The 16,635-nt window shown below is 39.8% G+C and overlaps 1 protein-coding gene across 3 annotated transcripts in view; it reads left to right on the forward strand.

Moving 5' to 3' along the window:
• SLC25A21 (solute carrier family 25 member 21) overlaps positions 1-16,635 on the forward strand; it is a 542,462-nt gene that overhangs the window by 478,614 nt on the left and 47,213 nt on the right. For all 3 annotated transcript variants that reach the window (XM_088829485.1, XM_088829483.1, XM_088829484.1), the window contains exons 5-6: positions 6,983-7,042; positions 11,062-11,169. In XM_088829485.1, coding sequence (XP_088685611.1) covers positions 6,983-7,042; positions 11,062-11,169 — 168 coding nt within the window. The remainder of the gene's footprint in view (positions 1-6,982; positions 7,043-11,061; positions 11,170-16,635) is intronic.

Genomic DNA, 16,635 nt, shown 5'->3' on the forward strand with positions numbered 1-16,635 from the left:
ATGAACTTTTGGGCAACTGGATATGGTGTATGTGTCCCAGACATCTTGTTTCAAGTAGATTTTACCTTAAAATTATTGAGACATATGGTAAGTATGTTGGCTTTTTAAGTATGACTTCGAGTTAAGTGTATCTTTGCCAGATGGATAGCACCAGTTTTTCAACACAATTTATGAAAACATTCCTTTTATAGATATTTATCTTAGGATTTGTGAGGAAAATGATCATCTGATTGCAACGATTTCATACATCATAAACTGCTTTATTGTATGCCATCACAGTTTACTTTGAAAAAATATTCAGGCCATAGATATATACACACACGTATACATATGTATATATGGTCTCTGAAATTATATATGTATATGTATATAGAGAGAAACAATGTCTAGAAACAGATAATTTTTGTCTGTACTTTATTCTTTGAAATGAATTTCAGCATTAAAATAATAATATTCATTGATGCTAAATAAATGAAATTTCCCTTCACAAATAGAGACAGAATTAGTATTGCAATTAGCAAAAGGAAATGAAGACCTCTGAAAGAGACCAGTTGGTTGCTCAGAGATGGCAGGCACTGCATGCTGGATTCCAGGATCTAGTTTTGAGCATCACAGGTCCGGAAACACCATCAGTTCATGGTCAGACTCTCAAGGACTGCTTAATGCCAACCAAACTCACAAAATATTATATATTGTGAAGTCTATTTGTTCACCACTATATCCTTTACACTTATTGCAGTGCCTTCAAGTAGATGTTCAATGGATATATTAGATGAATAAATGAAACATATGTAACAGGAGCTTCCCTGGTGGCTCAGTGGTAAAGAATCTGCCTGCAGTGCAGAAGACCCAGGTTCAATCCTGGGTTGGGAAGATCCCCTGGAGAAGAAAATGGCTACCCACTCCAGTATTCTTGCCTGTAGAATCCCATGGACAAAGGAGCCTGAAGGGCTACAGTCCATGTGGTCACAGTCCGACACAACTGAGCGAATAACACTTTCACTTTCATGTAACAAGAAACAGAAAGAAAATTTATTACTTTATAACAGGAGAATTCCTGTCCTGTTCCCCCAAATTCCCACATCTACTATTCAGAGTTTCCGAAAGGCCGAGACTTCCATTTCCAGCCAAGATGAAGTCACAGGGACCAGATTTACTCTGCTGCCTGAAACAGCAAAAACAGAAAATGAGCAAAATATATGAAACCAGAATATTTTTAAGACACTGGACATGAAACAAAGAGAGAGAGTCATACCTGAGATGCAAAACAGATGAGAAGTGCCCTGCAGATTGCCCCAACTCACTGCCTTGAGTTCTCAGCTCAGGAATACACAGGAGAAATCCAGTTGACTTCCTCAACCAGTGGACTCCCTGGGTTGAGAAGGAGCTGAGAGGCTGGGAGAGAAAGACATCTAGAGTTCGCAGGACAGAGCACCAGAGAGAGATCTGCACAGAGAGAAACACCTAAGATCTGCAGAGGGACACCTCCAGGATCCAGCTGACCAGTGCGCATGTGAGGACACTAGCGAGGCCTGGAGAGAGTGGTCGAAAGGATTCGCGGGAACAGTGCTGGGCAGTCACACAGGACTGGGAATAGTGTCTGTTACCACCAACCAAACTGGGAGGCTTCAAAATGTATAGGGCACTGAGAGCAGTACCCAGAAGGGTTTGCTTCTGTGGGGGGGAATAATCAGTCCTAGTCTGGGCACGTCTCAGGGCCTCCTTGTTAAAAGTATGACCCAAATGGATCAGACTGTTTCCCTGTAATGTAACTGCCTCTCAGAAGATGATCTGATCAGCCTAATCATCAGACTGTTTAGTGAGCAATGAAAGTACCCTCCGGAGGGCAGGGTCACACAGGCAATCCGTGCTCACCTCCCCTGTCCAACCACATCCTGACCCTTCTCCAGGGACCACACAGCCTGTCCTCCAGGTCCAGCCCCTCTCCCAACTAGACTACCAGTTTCAAGGTTCCAGTAGCTAGATTATGTATAACATAGTAATTTGGATTCCAGATTTTATATTCAAGATTCCCAAAACCTTGACTGACTATAAAAGGTTTGCAAAACTCTTTAGTACACATTTGCATGACTTTGAATAGGTAACACTACTACATATTGTTGTTATTGTTCAGTTGCTAAATCATGTCCAGCTCTTTGCAATGCCATGGACTTCAGCACTCCAGACTCCTCTGTCCGTCACTTTTTCCAGTGATGCCATCTAACCTTCTCATCCTCTGTCAACCCCTTCTCCTCCTGCCCTCAATCTTTCCAAGCATCAGGGTCTTTTCCAACTAGTAGCTCTTGACATTAGGTGGTGGAAGTATTGGAGCTTCAACATGTTGACTCTCCTAATTTCATCCTTGAAGAGTATAATCTCATATCTTATGTGGGTAACTTTATCACTTCTCTGACTAAATATTATGAAGGCAATAAAGGATTAGTGCTGCATAGAAAGGAATTAAAATAACAATTAATCTACTTGTTCTTAAGAATATAGTCTAGTATAATATCTTCTAAGCTTTACACATGGGAGACATTCAATAAATATCTGTTGAATGAATGAATATTTTTAGCTAATAATGGGTTTCACATTGTAATGACATTACATTATTTTAATATTGTTGGAAATCCATTTTAAAAGATTTTAACCTTTCCTTTCTTGAGATATTGTTTATTTTATATTCAGTAATTTAGACTTTGGTTGCAAAGGTAGAACTTAAAACAAGTTTGTTTTTTTTTAGTTCAAAGCACTATTTGTTTATTCAGTTCAGTTCAGTCAGTTCGGTCGCTCAGTCGTGTCCAACTCTTTGCGACCCCATGAATCACAGCATGCCAGGCCTCCCTGTCCATCATCAACTCCCAGAGTTCACTCAAACTCATGTCCATCAAGTCGGTGATGCCATCCAGCCATCTCATTCTCTGCCGTCCTCTTCTCCTCCCGCCCCCAATCCATTAGAATATGTAATATATATTGTTCATTACTTTTGGATTTAATCTATTAGAAACTTATCACTGATCTATGAGGCTTCTTTATTGCCAGGAACCTGAATCACTTCATCCCAGCCATAACCAGACTCTTCCAGGTAGACTGCTGATGAGTACCAACCAGCAGAGATGGGAAAATGAAAAACCTAGAATTCTAGAATTGCCCCCAAGTGTAGACTTGGAATTCCCTGTGAGAACTGCTTAGAGTTACAGGTCAAGTCCGGGATTCCCTGGTAGCTCAGCTGGTAAAGATTCCACCTGCAATGCAGGAGACCCTGGTTTGATTCCTGAGTTGGGAAGATCTCCTGGAGAAGGGATAAGCTACCCATTCCAGTATTCTTGGGCTTCCCTGGTGGTTCAGTCAGTAAAGAATCAACCTGCAGTGTAGGAGACCTGGGTTTTATCCCTGGATTGGGAAGATTCCCTGGAGGAGGGCATGGCAGCCCACTCCAGCATTCTTACTTGGAGAATCCCCAAGGACAGAGGAGCCTGATGGGCTACAGTCCATGAGGTCACAAAGAGTAGGACATGACTGAGTGATTAAGCACAGCCTGGCACATCACAGGTCAAGTCCATGTTCCCACACTTCTTCGAGATCTGTTTGGCCTATAATTTCTTTTCATGACAGAAACTCAGAAAGAAAAAATGCATACCCACACTGGAAGGGAACAAGGTAGTGAGGCATTCTGTGAGGTCCAGAACTTTCCCGAACTCACATGGACCCCTTAGAGCATGTTTCCAAAATATAGGCCATGACCTGTGAGCTCTGAGATCGATTTAGTGGGTCACCAGAAAAAAATTTCTGATGAAATAGAGCAGAAGCAGAATGCATTACACATAGTGAAGGGGGTAAGCATTGTTTTACAGCAGTGTTTTGTTTCACTTATAAATGTGAGTGTGTGTGGCATGCATGTATGTACCTGAGTTGGGTAAATAATTTTTACCTAGATTGTGGTCAGAAAAGTTTGAAATCTTCTGCCTTAAGGAACTCAGCTTCCAGGGGCAGGGAAGGCAAGAAGATTTCAGCAGGAAGAAAATTCTAGCACAGATAATCTCTTCCCAAACCACTAAAAATCCTGGCTCAGCAGTGAGCAGTGCAGTAGAGTGGTTGAGAGCAAACTCACGCTTTGGAGTTGGATGCAGTGAGAAACCTGTCTTTTGACTCCCTAGCTGAAGGACAGATATCTACAAATGGGAATCACGATTGCGCTATAACCTGTCATATGGATTAAATGCAGCAGCACGTGCAAAGGCCTTAGCATGTTTCCTGGACCACAGCAGGCTCTCGTGAAGGATCCATGTCAATAAGGGATCTATGGTTCCTCTAGTCCCAAAGTGAAGAAAGGAAATGGAAACGAAGATTTTCTGAAAGTCTCTTGTGTGCCGGGACTGTCGAGAAATCTTCCTCAAGTTCTCTTATTTGAGGACTACTCTAGAAGTGAAGTCTTGTGTCCTCAAGGTCGGAAAGGTCAAGCTATGCTTCCAGAGCTAAGTCAGGATTCAAACCTAGGACTGCTTATGTCAAAATCCACATAAAGTGATTATCAAAGAATTGTTATGATGATGACCATGAAAAGAAAGAAAAACATAAATTATTTTTTAAACCCAAGACCATAACCCTTTTCCTTTTAATCATTTCTAGTACATCTTTCATCAAAACTGTGGTGGTTCCTGGTGTAACTAGTTGAACATCAGGATAGTTTCAGGGTTATTACCATCCACTAGAATGTTAAACCAAGAAGGCAGGGGTTTTTCTTTGTTTATGCTGCATCCCCAGTGTGTGAATCAAGAAATATTTGTCAAATCAGTGAAGGAATGAATTCCTGCTCTATGAAAGTCTACATCCATAGGTGATCTAAAGGACCATAGTACAAAAATCATTCCTGAGTCTTTAAAAGAATCAGTCTATCTGGTGATGTAAAGACCCTTGAACTGCCCAAAGATTCATGAGAGTCACGTCTACATGTAACTACCTCTTTCTAACAACAGAATATTATCTGGCTTTCAAATCTACATTTTTTTTCTTGCTCCATTGTACTGGGTTATAAAGTAATAGAGTAGAAGACATTTAAGACCATAGCTCATGTCATTTCTGTAGTCTTGAAAATCAGACCCTAGCAAGACCTAAGAGTGTGTTTTATCGGTGATTTTGGCAGGGTACCTAACAGAGAATCCAGGAGCAAAACATCATGTACAACCAGATTGTTGTCCAAAATGCATAGCATAGAAAGAGAGGAGAAAAATTTATTTGGGGCATATTATACAAAGTTACTGATTAGATTTGCCTCCATAGAAATCCCTTCACAGAGAAAATTATATTAAACGTCAAGTATTGAAATAACCAACAAAATCTTCATCATCATCATCATCAGATTTTAAAGAGAAGATTAAACAGCTGTCTTTCAATTCTGGTTTCCTCGGTGTGTATGCCCAGGAGTGCGATCGCTGGATCATATGGCAGTTCTATTTCCAGTTTTCTGAGGAATCTCCAGAATTGAAAGAGACACATGTACTCCAATGTTCATTGCAGCACTGTTTATAATAGCCAGGACATGGAAGCAACCTAGATGTCCATCTGCAGATGAATGGATAAGAAAGCTTTGGTACATATACACAATGGAGTATTTCTCAGCCATCAAAAAGAATGCATTTGAATCAGTTTTAATGAGGTGGATGAAATTGGAGCCAATTATACAGAGTGAAGTAAGCCAGAAAGAAGAACATCAATACCGTATATTAACGCATATATATGGAATTTAGAAAAATGGTAACCTGAACCCTGTATAAGAGACTGCAAAAGAGACATAGGCATTTAGAACAGTCTTTAGGACTCTGTGGGAGAGGGTGAAGGTGGAATGATTGGAGAGAATGGAATTGTAGCATGTATATTATCATAAGTGACCAGTCCAGGTTCGACGCATGGATTTTCCTCTGTTCATTTCTTTGCATTTGTGCTTTTTTAATAAAATTCTTTTTTAGAAAAAAAAGAAAAAAAAAGAAAAAAGAAAATCTAAATCCTTGGTAAACCAAACAAAAATTGAGATAGAGCAGGCTGTTTGAATACCATTGCTTAGAGCCACTACTTTTTTAAAGGAAAGTAGGATTTAAATATTTATGAAATTGAGTTTCCTTTACTGTTTTGAAAAAGAAATTATTAAAATTTCACTACCTTTGTAGAATTTGTTTTTCCCTGCTTTCTGTACTAGGTAGGAAATAAATTAGTTTTCCATTAACAAATCAGAGTACATGAAAAACTAATTGCTCACAAAATGCAATTGTATCACACATGTAGAAATAAAATAACATTGTAACTTAGCTTCCTAAGTTTAAATTTATTATATATAATAAAATAAAGATGAAAAATATAAAAAAAATAAAAAAATAAACAGCTGTCTTTCTTCATTAGATTGAGGACAGTTTTACTTTCAGGCAGGGGACAGATTAGATGTGTCCTTGTTGGGTCCTTTCCTAGTTTATCACGGCATCTTCATCATTATTGAGTGTTTAGAAATCCCATGGAACAGTAGAGATACACAGCAATATAAATGCGAGTTACAGCCGAGAAGTGGGTGTCTTTTATAAGGGGGTTAGAAAATTGGGCATTCACTGGGAAAGCAGGTCATAGAGAAAACATAGGAGACCGAAGACTTCAGGTCTCTATGCCTATAATTTTGAATCACTGCCATAAAAAAGAAGTCTATTGATGTCTAGGGAAACTGAAAATGGTCATGGTAAATGGCAGCTGTATGGTTCATTTACTGCTGTAAAGGATTCCATCAGCTCTTCTGTAGGTTATTATAGCTGCATTTAAAAATGTGAATGTTCAAGTAAGATTCAATAGCAACTACCCGAGACTGGATTAAAAACTGTGTTCGATGGTTTATCATTTTTTAAGTTGCTAGTGAATATAATGATTTACTAAAGAAATTTGAGTCAATTTAAAGGTTTGTTTCAGGAAATTGTTATAAATCTCTGAGTTTGGTTTTGTTTCGCAGTTTTTCACCTTTGAGCAGTACAAGAAATTGCTTGGATATGTGTCACTGTCACCAGCATTGGTAAGTGAAAGTATTTATTATACTTAAGTGCGTGTGTTATTTCATAAAGCAAAATCTGGAAACAAAAACCCTTTTGATTCCCCAAGCTCAGCTACTAAAATATGAATTTGAGTTATTCAATGTTCAGCTACTTGTTGAAAGCCATCTTCCTAATAACTCACAATTTGGCTATTTTATAGCTCCCACTGATGAATTTATGATAATAATGATATGTGTAGAAAGGCCCATATGAGATATGGTCAAGAATATAAAATAAAGGGTACATTTGTCAAAGACTCCTTTAAATCCAAAAAATGCACGTGTTTACATATATACTACACATATCTATTTATGTGAAAGTCAATGTACCTAAAATTATTTCCTAACAGGTCACTTTTCCAGCTTTTGCTCAAGCTGAGTAAGTGTAGGACTTCAGGTCACTCTGTGGTCAGATGCACACTGAGGGGCCTTTTATAGTTGGGGAGAATAGTGATCTTACAATGTCATATCAACTATTACATAAAAGTCATCTGGTCATTGATTTGAACATTTGTAGATACCACTCCTTTCTTTCTTAGTGATTTTGTTGCTTTCCACAAAACAAGTTAAATTATATTGGCCAAGCATGTTCTATCAGTATGAGTGCAGCAAGAGCCCCAGAAAGAGCCAGTGCAATAATTTCTCCTCAAAATCTGCAAAACAAGACTAAACTAAACTAAATCTACCTTGGCCCTCCAAGTGACAACGTGTCTTCCAACCTCTACGAATGAACCTTACAATGTACCTTCCATCCCCCAGTTTACCTGATGGAATGCACCTCAAAACTCGGCCAAAGGGGTGGCCTTCTGAGCTTCAGCTCTTTAATTACTTTGCATGCTCAATCGCTTCAGCGTCCAACTCTTGGCGACCTTATGGATCCTAGCCCACCAGGCTCCTCTGTCCATGGGATTCTCCAGGCAAGAATACTGGAGTGGGTTGCCATGTTCTCCTCTAGAGAATCTTCTGGATCCAGGAATTAAAAACTGTGCCTCCCATGGCTTCTGCATTGCAGGGGGATTCTTTACTGCTGAGCCACCGGGGAAGCAGTAATTCACTGGGCTTCCCGGGTGGCTCAGCGGTAAAGAATTCACTTGCAATGCAGGAGACGTGGGTTCTAACCCTGGGTCTGGAAGATCCCCTGGAGAAGGAAATGGCAAGCCACTCCAGTATTCTTGCCTGGGAAATCCCATGGACAGAGGAGCCTGTCAGGCTACAGTCTGTGGGGTCTCAGAAGAGTCAGACACGACTGAGCAACTGAACAAAACCAAAGATTGATTAAGAATTAGCTGCTATTTAAAAAAAAAAAAATCATATGTGCTCCCTTTCTAGGAAGGCTCCAGTTAAGAAATGCAACAGTGTTGCTTTGTGTTACAACAAGGAAACCTCTGGTCCAGGCTCCTGCTTAAACAAGGGGGCTGTGAGGAGGCCTCTCATGAAAGGAAAAGTGGTAGCATGAGTCCTAAAATTAGCTTGAGATTTCTTTGTTAATTCCTCAGTGTCTTCCCTGAATGTCTCCATTCACTCTGGAAACATCTTGTTAAAAAGAGGATGGTTTCCAGAGGGTCAGCCGGGTGTTCCTGGATAGAGCATCTGTACCATGTGAGAGACCATGATAATTCAAAAAGAAAAGCATTGGCCACTCCAGATCCTCTCACTGAATTCATGCAAACTGTATACAGTTTTTCTCTTTTCTTGAACTCATTTATTTCAGTTTCTCTTTGATACAGCTAGACACTTAAACAGCCGTTAAATGTCCCTTGGTGCTCTCAGATGAAAAGCCTGGGAGGCTGGGAACCTGACAGTTACCGCTGGTCTCTGGAACAACCTGAGTAACATGATATGCTGATAGCTGATCAATTCTTTTGACAAGGGACTGCTGAACACTAGTTCTGACAGCAAATGTAGCTGAGTTTTATAGAAGAACAAAAAAGTGAATTACTTGGAAGGTTGCATATAGTAATAAAAACCTGAACATCTGGATTTTAGCTTTTTTCAGTCAGAAGAGTTTGGGACTAGTATTTTTCTTTTTCTTCTGCTTTTGGCTTCCATGATAGGAGTCTGAGATAAATGAATAAAATATTTGGTCTGTTACCCTATACAGATATGTTTAAAATTATGATGAAGGGGCATTAAAAGAAAACATTGTTAGTCATTCTCTCCTGAAATCTGTATAAAATCTTGTTCTTCCTCTGTGTGCAACTAACAGTGGTTTTTAGTAACAGTGACAGCAATTTACAAAAGGCTTTCACACATGATTTTGACCCTCATAATAATCTTATTAAATGCAAAGATTAGATATTATAGTCTCCATTTTCCAGATGAGAAAACTGTGACATAAAAAACTCATTTTTTTTTTCATGGAAAGGCATTTTATTTTAAATATAGTAATGTGTACATGTCAATCCCAAACCCCCAAGTTATGCCTCCCCTCCTCCCTTCCCCTCTGGTAATAATGTTTGTTCTCTAAGTATGTGAATCTGTTTCTGTTTTGTAAATAAGTTCATTTGTATCGTTTTTTTTTTTTAGATTCCAAATATAAGTGATATCCTATGAGATTTGTCTTTGTTTGACACATTTCACTTAGTAGTAATTTCCAGGTCCATCCATGTTCCTGCAAATGGCATTATTTCATCCTTTTTAATGGCTGAGTCATATTCCATTGTATATATGTACCACATTGTCTGTAAAAGATTCAGTTATTTATATAGAGTTGCAGCTGACACACATGGTGTTTGTGTGTGAATTATGAAAAGGTGCTCCTTTCTCCTGACTAATGCCTTTCCAGAACTCCCACTTGGCAAATAGGGTGCAGGCTTATTTCAGCCTCCACATGCACCTTTGTGTGTAAACTACTGTACATGGCAGCTCTGGTAACACAGCTAATAAGATAGCAGAATCAGACCCTAAACCCAGACCCCCTGGCTCTGGATCCTGCCCTAGTTCCATCTTGCTTCCCCTTCTAAGGATATAGAACATTGTTTTCTCCCTTTTTCTCTTTTAGTCTCCTATTACAGACTCCTAATAAAAGCTTCTGTTCTTTACTCTTCATTGACTTTTTTCTTCTCCTAGTATTATATAGTATAAATCTTCTCCTGGAGTTAGAGCTTCAGCACTAAAGAATTATTTTTTCCAGCATCTGTGTTGAAGGTTTGAGACTTTATTTTATTTTCCTGCCAAGTGTGTGTATTTTAATAGTTGTAGTTATTTAAGTTTCTGAAAAAACCCTTCAGCATTCTATTCAGAAGAAGATTCTAGAAAGTTGTTCTTTCCTAGTGCAGAAATTCTTAACAGGTAGAAAATAACCTGAGACACAGTTGCCTTTTGCTGAATGTTCTAAATTTTATTTGGGCCTTTTAAGAAAACCTAGCAATTTCTGACCTCAACCTTTATCCCTCAGCTTCTAGGTCTGGAAGAATAGGGCTCAGTTTTAAAAAAAAAACAGATAAAGGATGAATTTTAAAATGATTTTTTGTTTCTTAACTTCCTGGAATAGTGACTCTAAGAATGTGGCTATATATTTAAATATTTTCAACTATACTCTTTGGTTACCTGAAATTTAGCTTTTTATAAACATTTTATTTCTGGTTCTGCTCCTTGAATTTTTCATATGCTCGCTAAATGTATTTAAGCAGTTGTTTAAAAATGAAGCTCTCCTTTTACTAAGTCAAACTCTTAGTTGTTACATATGCAGATGTTTTAGTATCCACCTTAAATACATAAAACAACCTTGCTTTTCATTAAAGGACAAAGTCATTGTTGATGGGGCTTTGACATTTTATTTTGAATTGTTAGGATGTGGTTTGTGGCTTCTGTAATTTCTGCTTCATGAATTGTCAGCACTGAATCAAGATCTAAAGCTGTTTAGTAATGGTATATGGTGCATTTATGTGAGTTTCTCCATTCTCATTATAACATTCAGCTGCATAGTGTAATGAGTAAGATGTTTAACCTCATACACATGATAACTTGTTTTAAAGTATTGATTGACTTAATTTTTCTAGACATTTGCCATTGCTGGACTGGGATCTGGACTAACAGAAGCCATCGTAGTCAACCCTTTTGAGGTAGTAAAAGTTGGCTTGCAAGCCAATCGGAACAGATTTACAGAGGTAATCACTTAACGTTTTCCTATTGTTGAGGGAATGTAAAAAAATATTTTTCAGTATACAGTATAAAATTATGAACCCTTCTCCTAGCCACTTGTTAAAGTCACAGTAACTTATCGTTAAGGAAGTAGCATAAGAAAAAGTCAAATTTCTTCCACAGAAAAGTGCTAACAAAAAAAGCACTAAAGTCTGATGGACAAACATGTTTGGACATTTTTATTTTAGAGTTGTAATGTAGTGTATAATGACTTATTTGGAAATATTTTCTCTACTTTTGGCAAAACCTCTATTTCACATTTTACTAGAATAGACTGTAGCAAAGAAACACTGAGGTGATAATATTGTTGTGCTTTTTTAAAACAAATTATGAAATCATTTTTTCAAAATTACTTCTCTCCATTCCCCACTCCACCCACTGCCTTCCCCCAAAGATGCAGATAATCTGTCAAGCTTGTCTTTTGGTTAAATCTGAGTGAGTGGGTTACTAAACCTGTGTAGACGTCATCACTTGGACAGTGATGGGTCTTGACATTTAATCACTGGTACATGATGTTCCATGAAGACAGCTTCCCTTGGTCTGTGCTGCCTTCACTTCCTTCCAGTTGCCAAATAATTCCTTTTAAACCACCAAGTCCAATTGTTCTTCTTTTATTATTTTGGGTGCCAAGCCGAAGGTAGGAAAAAAATAAGGAGATTGGCAGTTCAGGTCTTTTCTTAGCATTTGAATTCACTTCCACAACTGGGTAGCATGTGGTATAAATTGGTCTAGAGGATCTACTGACCTGAATTTCTCCGTAGAAAAGCTCCCCTGCCTACCACTTAAGCAGCTGCTAATGGGTGGAGACCCCGCTCACTCCCACCCCACTTCCTGTCTGCTGATACTGCCTGAGAGCTCTCTGGCAGCTTCCTAAGCAGGGCTATGGGAAAGAGAGTGAGCCCTACTCACCTTAGCTGCCAAAGCCCATGGAGGACACGGCTGGGCTGCTACAGCTCCTCAGATGAGGTCAGTCCTAATTAAGGGAGATTTTTTTTAAGTTTCAAAAGGTTGTCCTAATTGCAGAGATACACAGCACTTTAGAAAAGGCTGAAAATTCCTGTATTGCCCTACTCTGTTTCTGTTTGCTTTTTCTCTATTCTTCCTTGAATGATGGGGAAAGATGGCAGGGACCAGAAGGAAATAAAAAGAAACACTTCTCCAATGTCCTGTCAGTATGGAGCATTTAAGACAGCCCCCGTGGAATCTGCTCATGGAAAATCTGATTTGTTAGACTGGGAGAATTACCAGCTAGGAGAATTGGAGCACCCCATTCAGGGTCCCATTTTACCTATTGGTAAGCATCTCTTGGGGCAGGAAGGAGTGAGCAAAAGACTACACAGGCCTTCCAACTGCAGTCCTTCATCAAGACAGCATGTAAGTAGAGAAACACGAAATGGGACAGAGCACCAAGAAGCATTCACAGGAGTGAAAATGATGAATTATCATAGCACCCCTATTCACGCCTAATATTCTTTTTCTCTCCTCTGCCTTCAAGGAGGTTCTGCACTGAGGCCGTGTAAGCGCTAGTTATGTTTTGCATGTGCCAAGGCCTTGCTAGAACACAGTAAATGCCCTTGCGACCTGACACATGAATGCTGCATGTGTGAGTGCTCCTAGTTCACTGACCGAGTGTGGTCTGTGTAAATTGCTGGTGTATATGCAACTGTTTATTTAAGTTGGGGAGAGAGAGGAACTTGTTTGGTGTTGTTCTTTTGCAGAATTCACTAAACTGCATTCAGGATTCATTTACTTAGACAAAATACAATCTTTTAGGTTCCTTATAAAATGTTTGTCATATGACATCAACTAGTCAGAACTTAGTAACAGAGGGATTGCATAGGTCACAGGTGTCAGCATTTATTTCCAGCAGTTATCCGGATTCAGTAGCTCATCAGAGGTGGCACTTTGTAGGCAATATTGATTAAATTGAAAAGCAGTGCATAGTCACCCAACATAAAGTAATGGGGCTATGCCTATTACCGAAAAAAACTGAGAGAAAGCAGTGACATGATAAGAACAGCAAATTTCAGATCTAGTCATTTAAAACCAACTACCATTTTGGGCAAGTGCAGATTGAGAGCAAGAGGAGAAGTGGACAACAGAGAATGAGATGGTTGGATGGCATCACTGACTCAATGGACATGAGTTTGGGCAAACTCCAGGAGATAGTGAAGGACAGGGTAGCCTGGTGTGCTGCAGTCCATGGGGTCACAAAGAGTCAGACACAACTTAGTGACTGAACAGCAAATGTGATAATATGCACAAAGGTCTTAACAGAGTCTGGTGCATTACAGGCCCTCAACCAGTAACAATTTCTAGATGTAGATTGATCCTATAAACCCTTAAGGTTTAAGAAATAGATCTATCTTGAGATATGTTCCAGTTAATAGTCACAGCCCACTCCAGTTGTGTGTGTGAAAACAGCTTACTGGGCAATGGTTCCTTTAGGTCATTCCCAACTGCCAGTACAATCCATTTTGCCTAAATTCTTAAGGGCAGGCAGTCCAGTTTCAGTACCTACTGAGGTCTTTAAACTCAAATGAGGTCTGTTATCATAAACAGTAGTAGTTGGCTATCTGTTTACTATAAATAACTTACATGTAGCAGCAGAAGTTTGAGAGGAAACTAAAAACATTTGAAGCCACTTTGGAAAGAGTTCTACCTCAATCAATATGTTCTTCCTTCAGAAGAGTCATATAAAGTAAGCATGTATTCTTCATCAAGCTTCATGGTCACCTCACCTGGAGGTTGTGAACGAAGCTCATTTTTAGCCTTTTCAGTCAATTACTAGCTGTTGTTAAAAAAAAAAAAAAAAGAAGATACCCCCATTCCAAAGGCAAAGGAGAAGTCCCAGCAAGACAATAGGAGGAGCAAAACCACATTTAGAATCAAACCCCATACCCATCAGAGAAGCTCGGAGGGCTTAAACAAAACCTTGTGCATGCCAGGACCCAGACCCCACAGAGACTAAGCTAGACCTGCCTTTGAGTGTTTGAGTATCTCCCATGGTGGTACAGGTCATCAGTGGCTTGTCACATGGGCAGGGGCTCTGGGTGCAGTAGATCTGGGTGACACAGCATGTGGCCTCTTGAAGGAGGTCGCCATTAACCCCACCATAGAGCTGCCAAGCAGACGACCCACAAACTGCAGAACAATTATACCAAATAAATTCTGGCACTGTTAAGAAAGTTCTAGGACCCACAACAGATTTCCCAACCTGGGGATCTGGCAAAGGGACTGAAAATCCCCAGGGAATTTGACTTTGGAGGCCAGTGGGATTTGATTACAGTACTTCCACAGGACTGGGAAAACAGACTCTTGGAGGGCAGAAACAAAACCTTTTGCAAAGCAGGACCCAGGGGAAAGGAGCAATGACCCCACAAGAGATTGACCCAGGCTTGCCTATGAGCGTCCATGAGTCTCCGGCAGAGACATGGGTTGACAGTGGCCTGCTGCAGGGTCGGGGCACTGAATACAACAGTGCGTGCACAAGACCTTTTGAAGGAGGTCCCCACTATCTTCATTACCCCTACCACAGTTTGGTCTCAGGTCAAACAATGTGTGGGGGGGACACAGCCCCACCCATCAATAGAAAATTGGATTAAAGATTTACTGAGCATGGCCCTGCCCATCAGAACAAAACCCAGTTTCCCCCACAGTCAGTCTCTCCCATCAGAAGCTTCCATAAGCCTCTTATCCTTATCCATCAGAGGGCAGACAGAATGAAAACCACAATCACAGAAAACTAACCAAACTGATCACCTGGACCACAGCCTTGTCTAACTCAATGAAACTATAAGCCATGCCGTGTAGGGCCACCCAAGATAAATGGGTCATGGTGGAGAATTCTGACAAAACATGGTTCACTAGAGAAAGAAAGAAAGAAAGTGAAGTCACTCAGTCATGTCTGACTCTTTATGACCCCATGGACTGTAGCCTACCATGCTCTTCTGTCCATGGGATTTTCCAGGCAACAGTACTGGAGTGGGTTGCCATTTCCTTCTCCAGAGGATCTTCCCAAACCAGGGATCGAACCTGGGTCTCCTGCATTGTAGGCAGACGCTTTACCATCTGAGCCACCCGGTTTACTGGAGAAGGGAATGGCAAACTACTTTACTTATTCTTCCCTTGAGAATTCTTCCCCATAACAGTATGAAAAGACAAAAAGATATGACACTGAAAGATAAACTACCAGGTCGTTAGGTGCCCAATATGCTACTGGACAAGAGTGAAGAAATAACTCCAGAAAGAATGAAGAGGTAGAGTCAAAGCAAAAACAACGCCCAGTTGTAGATGTGACTGGTGATGGAAGTAAAGTCTGATGCTGTAAAGAACAATATTGCATAGGAACCTGGAATGTTAGGTCCCTGAATCAAGGTAGATTGGAAGTGGTCAAACAGGAGATGGCAAGGGTGAACATTGACATTTTAGGAATCAGTGAACTAAAATGGACTGGAATGGACAAACTTAATTCAGATGACCATTGTATCTTCTACTGTGGACAAGAATCCCTTAGAAGAACTGAAGTAGCCCTCATAGTAAACAGGAGTCCAAAATGCAGTACCTGGGTGCAATCTCAAAAACAACAGAATGATCTCTGTTCATTTCCAAGGAAAACCATTCAGTATCACAGTAATCCAAGTCTATGCCCCAACCACTAATCCGAAGAAGCTGAACCTGAACAGTTCTATGAAGACATAAAGACTTTCTAGAACTAACACTCAAAAAAGATGTCCTTTTCCTCATGGGGACTGGAATGCAAAAGAAGCAAGTCAAGAGATACCTGGAGTAACAGGCAAGTTTGGCCTTAGCATACAAAATGAAGCAGGGCAGAGGCTAACAGAGTTTGGCCAAGAGAATGCACTGGTCATAGCAAACACACTCTTCTAAAAACATAACAGATAACTCTACATATGGACATCACCATATGGTCAATATCAAAATCAGATTGATTATATTCTTTGCAGCTGAAAATGGAGAAGCTCTATGGAGTCAGCCAAAACAAGACCTACAGCTGACTATGGCTCAGATCATGAGCTCCTTATTGCAAAATTCAGACTTAAATTGAAGAAAGTAGGGAAAACCATTAGACCATTCAAGTGTGATCTAAATCAAACCGCTTATGATTATACAGTGGAAGTGACAAATAGATTCAAGGGATTAGATCTGATAGAGTACCTGATGAACTATGGACAGAGTTTCATGACATTGTACAGGAGGCAGTGATCAAGACCATCCCCAAGAAAAAGAAATGTAAAAATGGAAAATGGTTGTCTAAGGAGGCCTTACAAATAGCTGAGGAAAGAAGAGGAGCTAATGGCAAAGGAGAAAAGAAAAGATATACCCATTTGAATGCAGAGTTCCAAAGAATAGCAAGGAGAGATAAGAAACCCTTCCTCAGTGATCAATGCAAAGAAATAGAGGAAAACAAT

The sequence above is a fragment of the Moschus berezovskii genome, chromosome 21 (assembly GCF_049115385.1).
Source record: "Moschus berezovskii isolate FMDL1 chromosome 21, NW_MosBer_1.0, whole genome shotgun sequence".
Taxonomy (NCBI): domain Eukaryota; kingdom Metazoa; phylum Chordata; class Mammalia; order Artiodactyla; family Moschidae; genus Moschus; species Moschus berezovskii.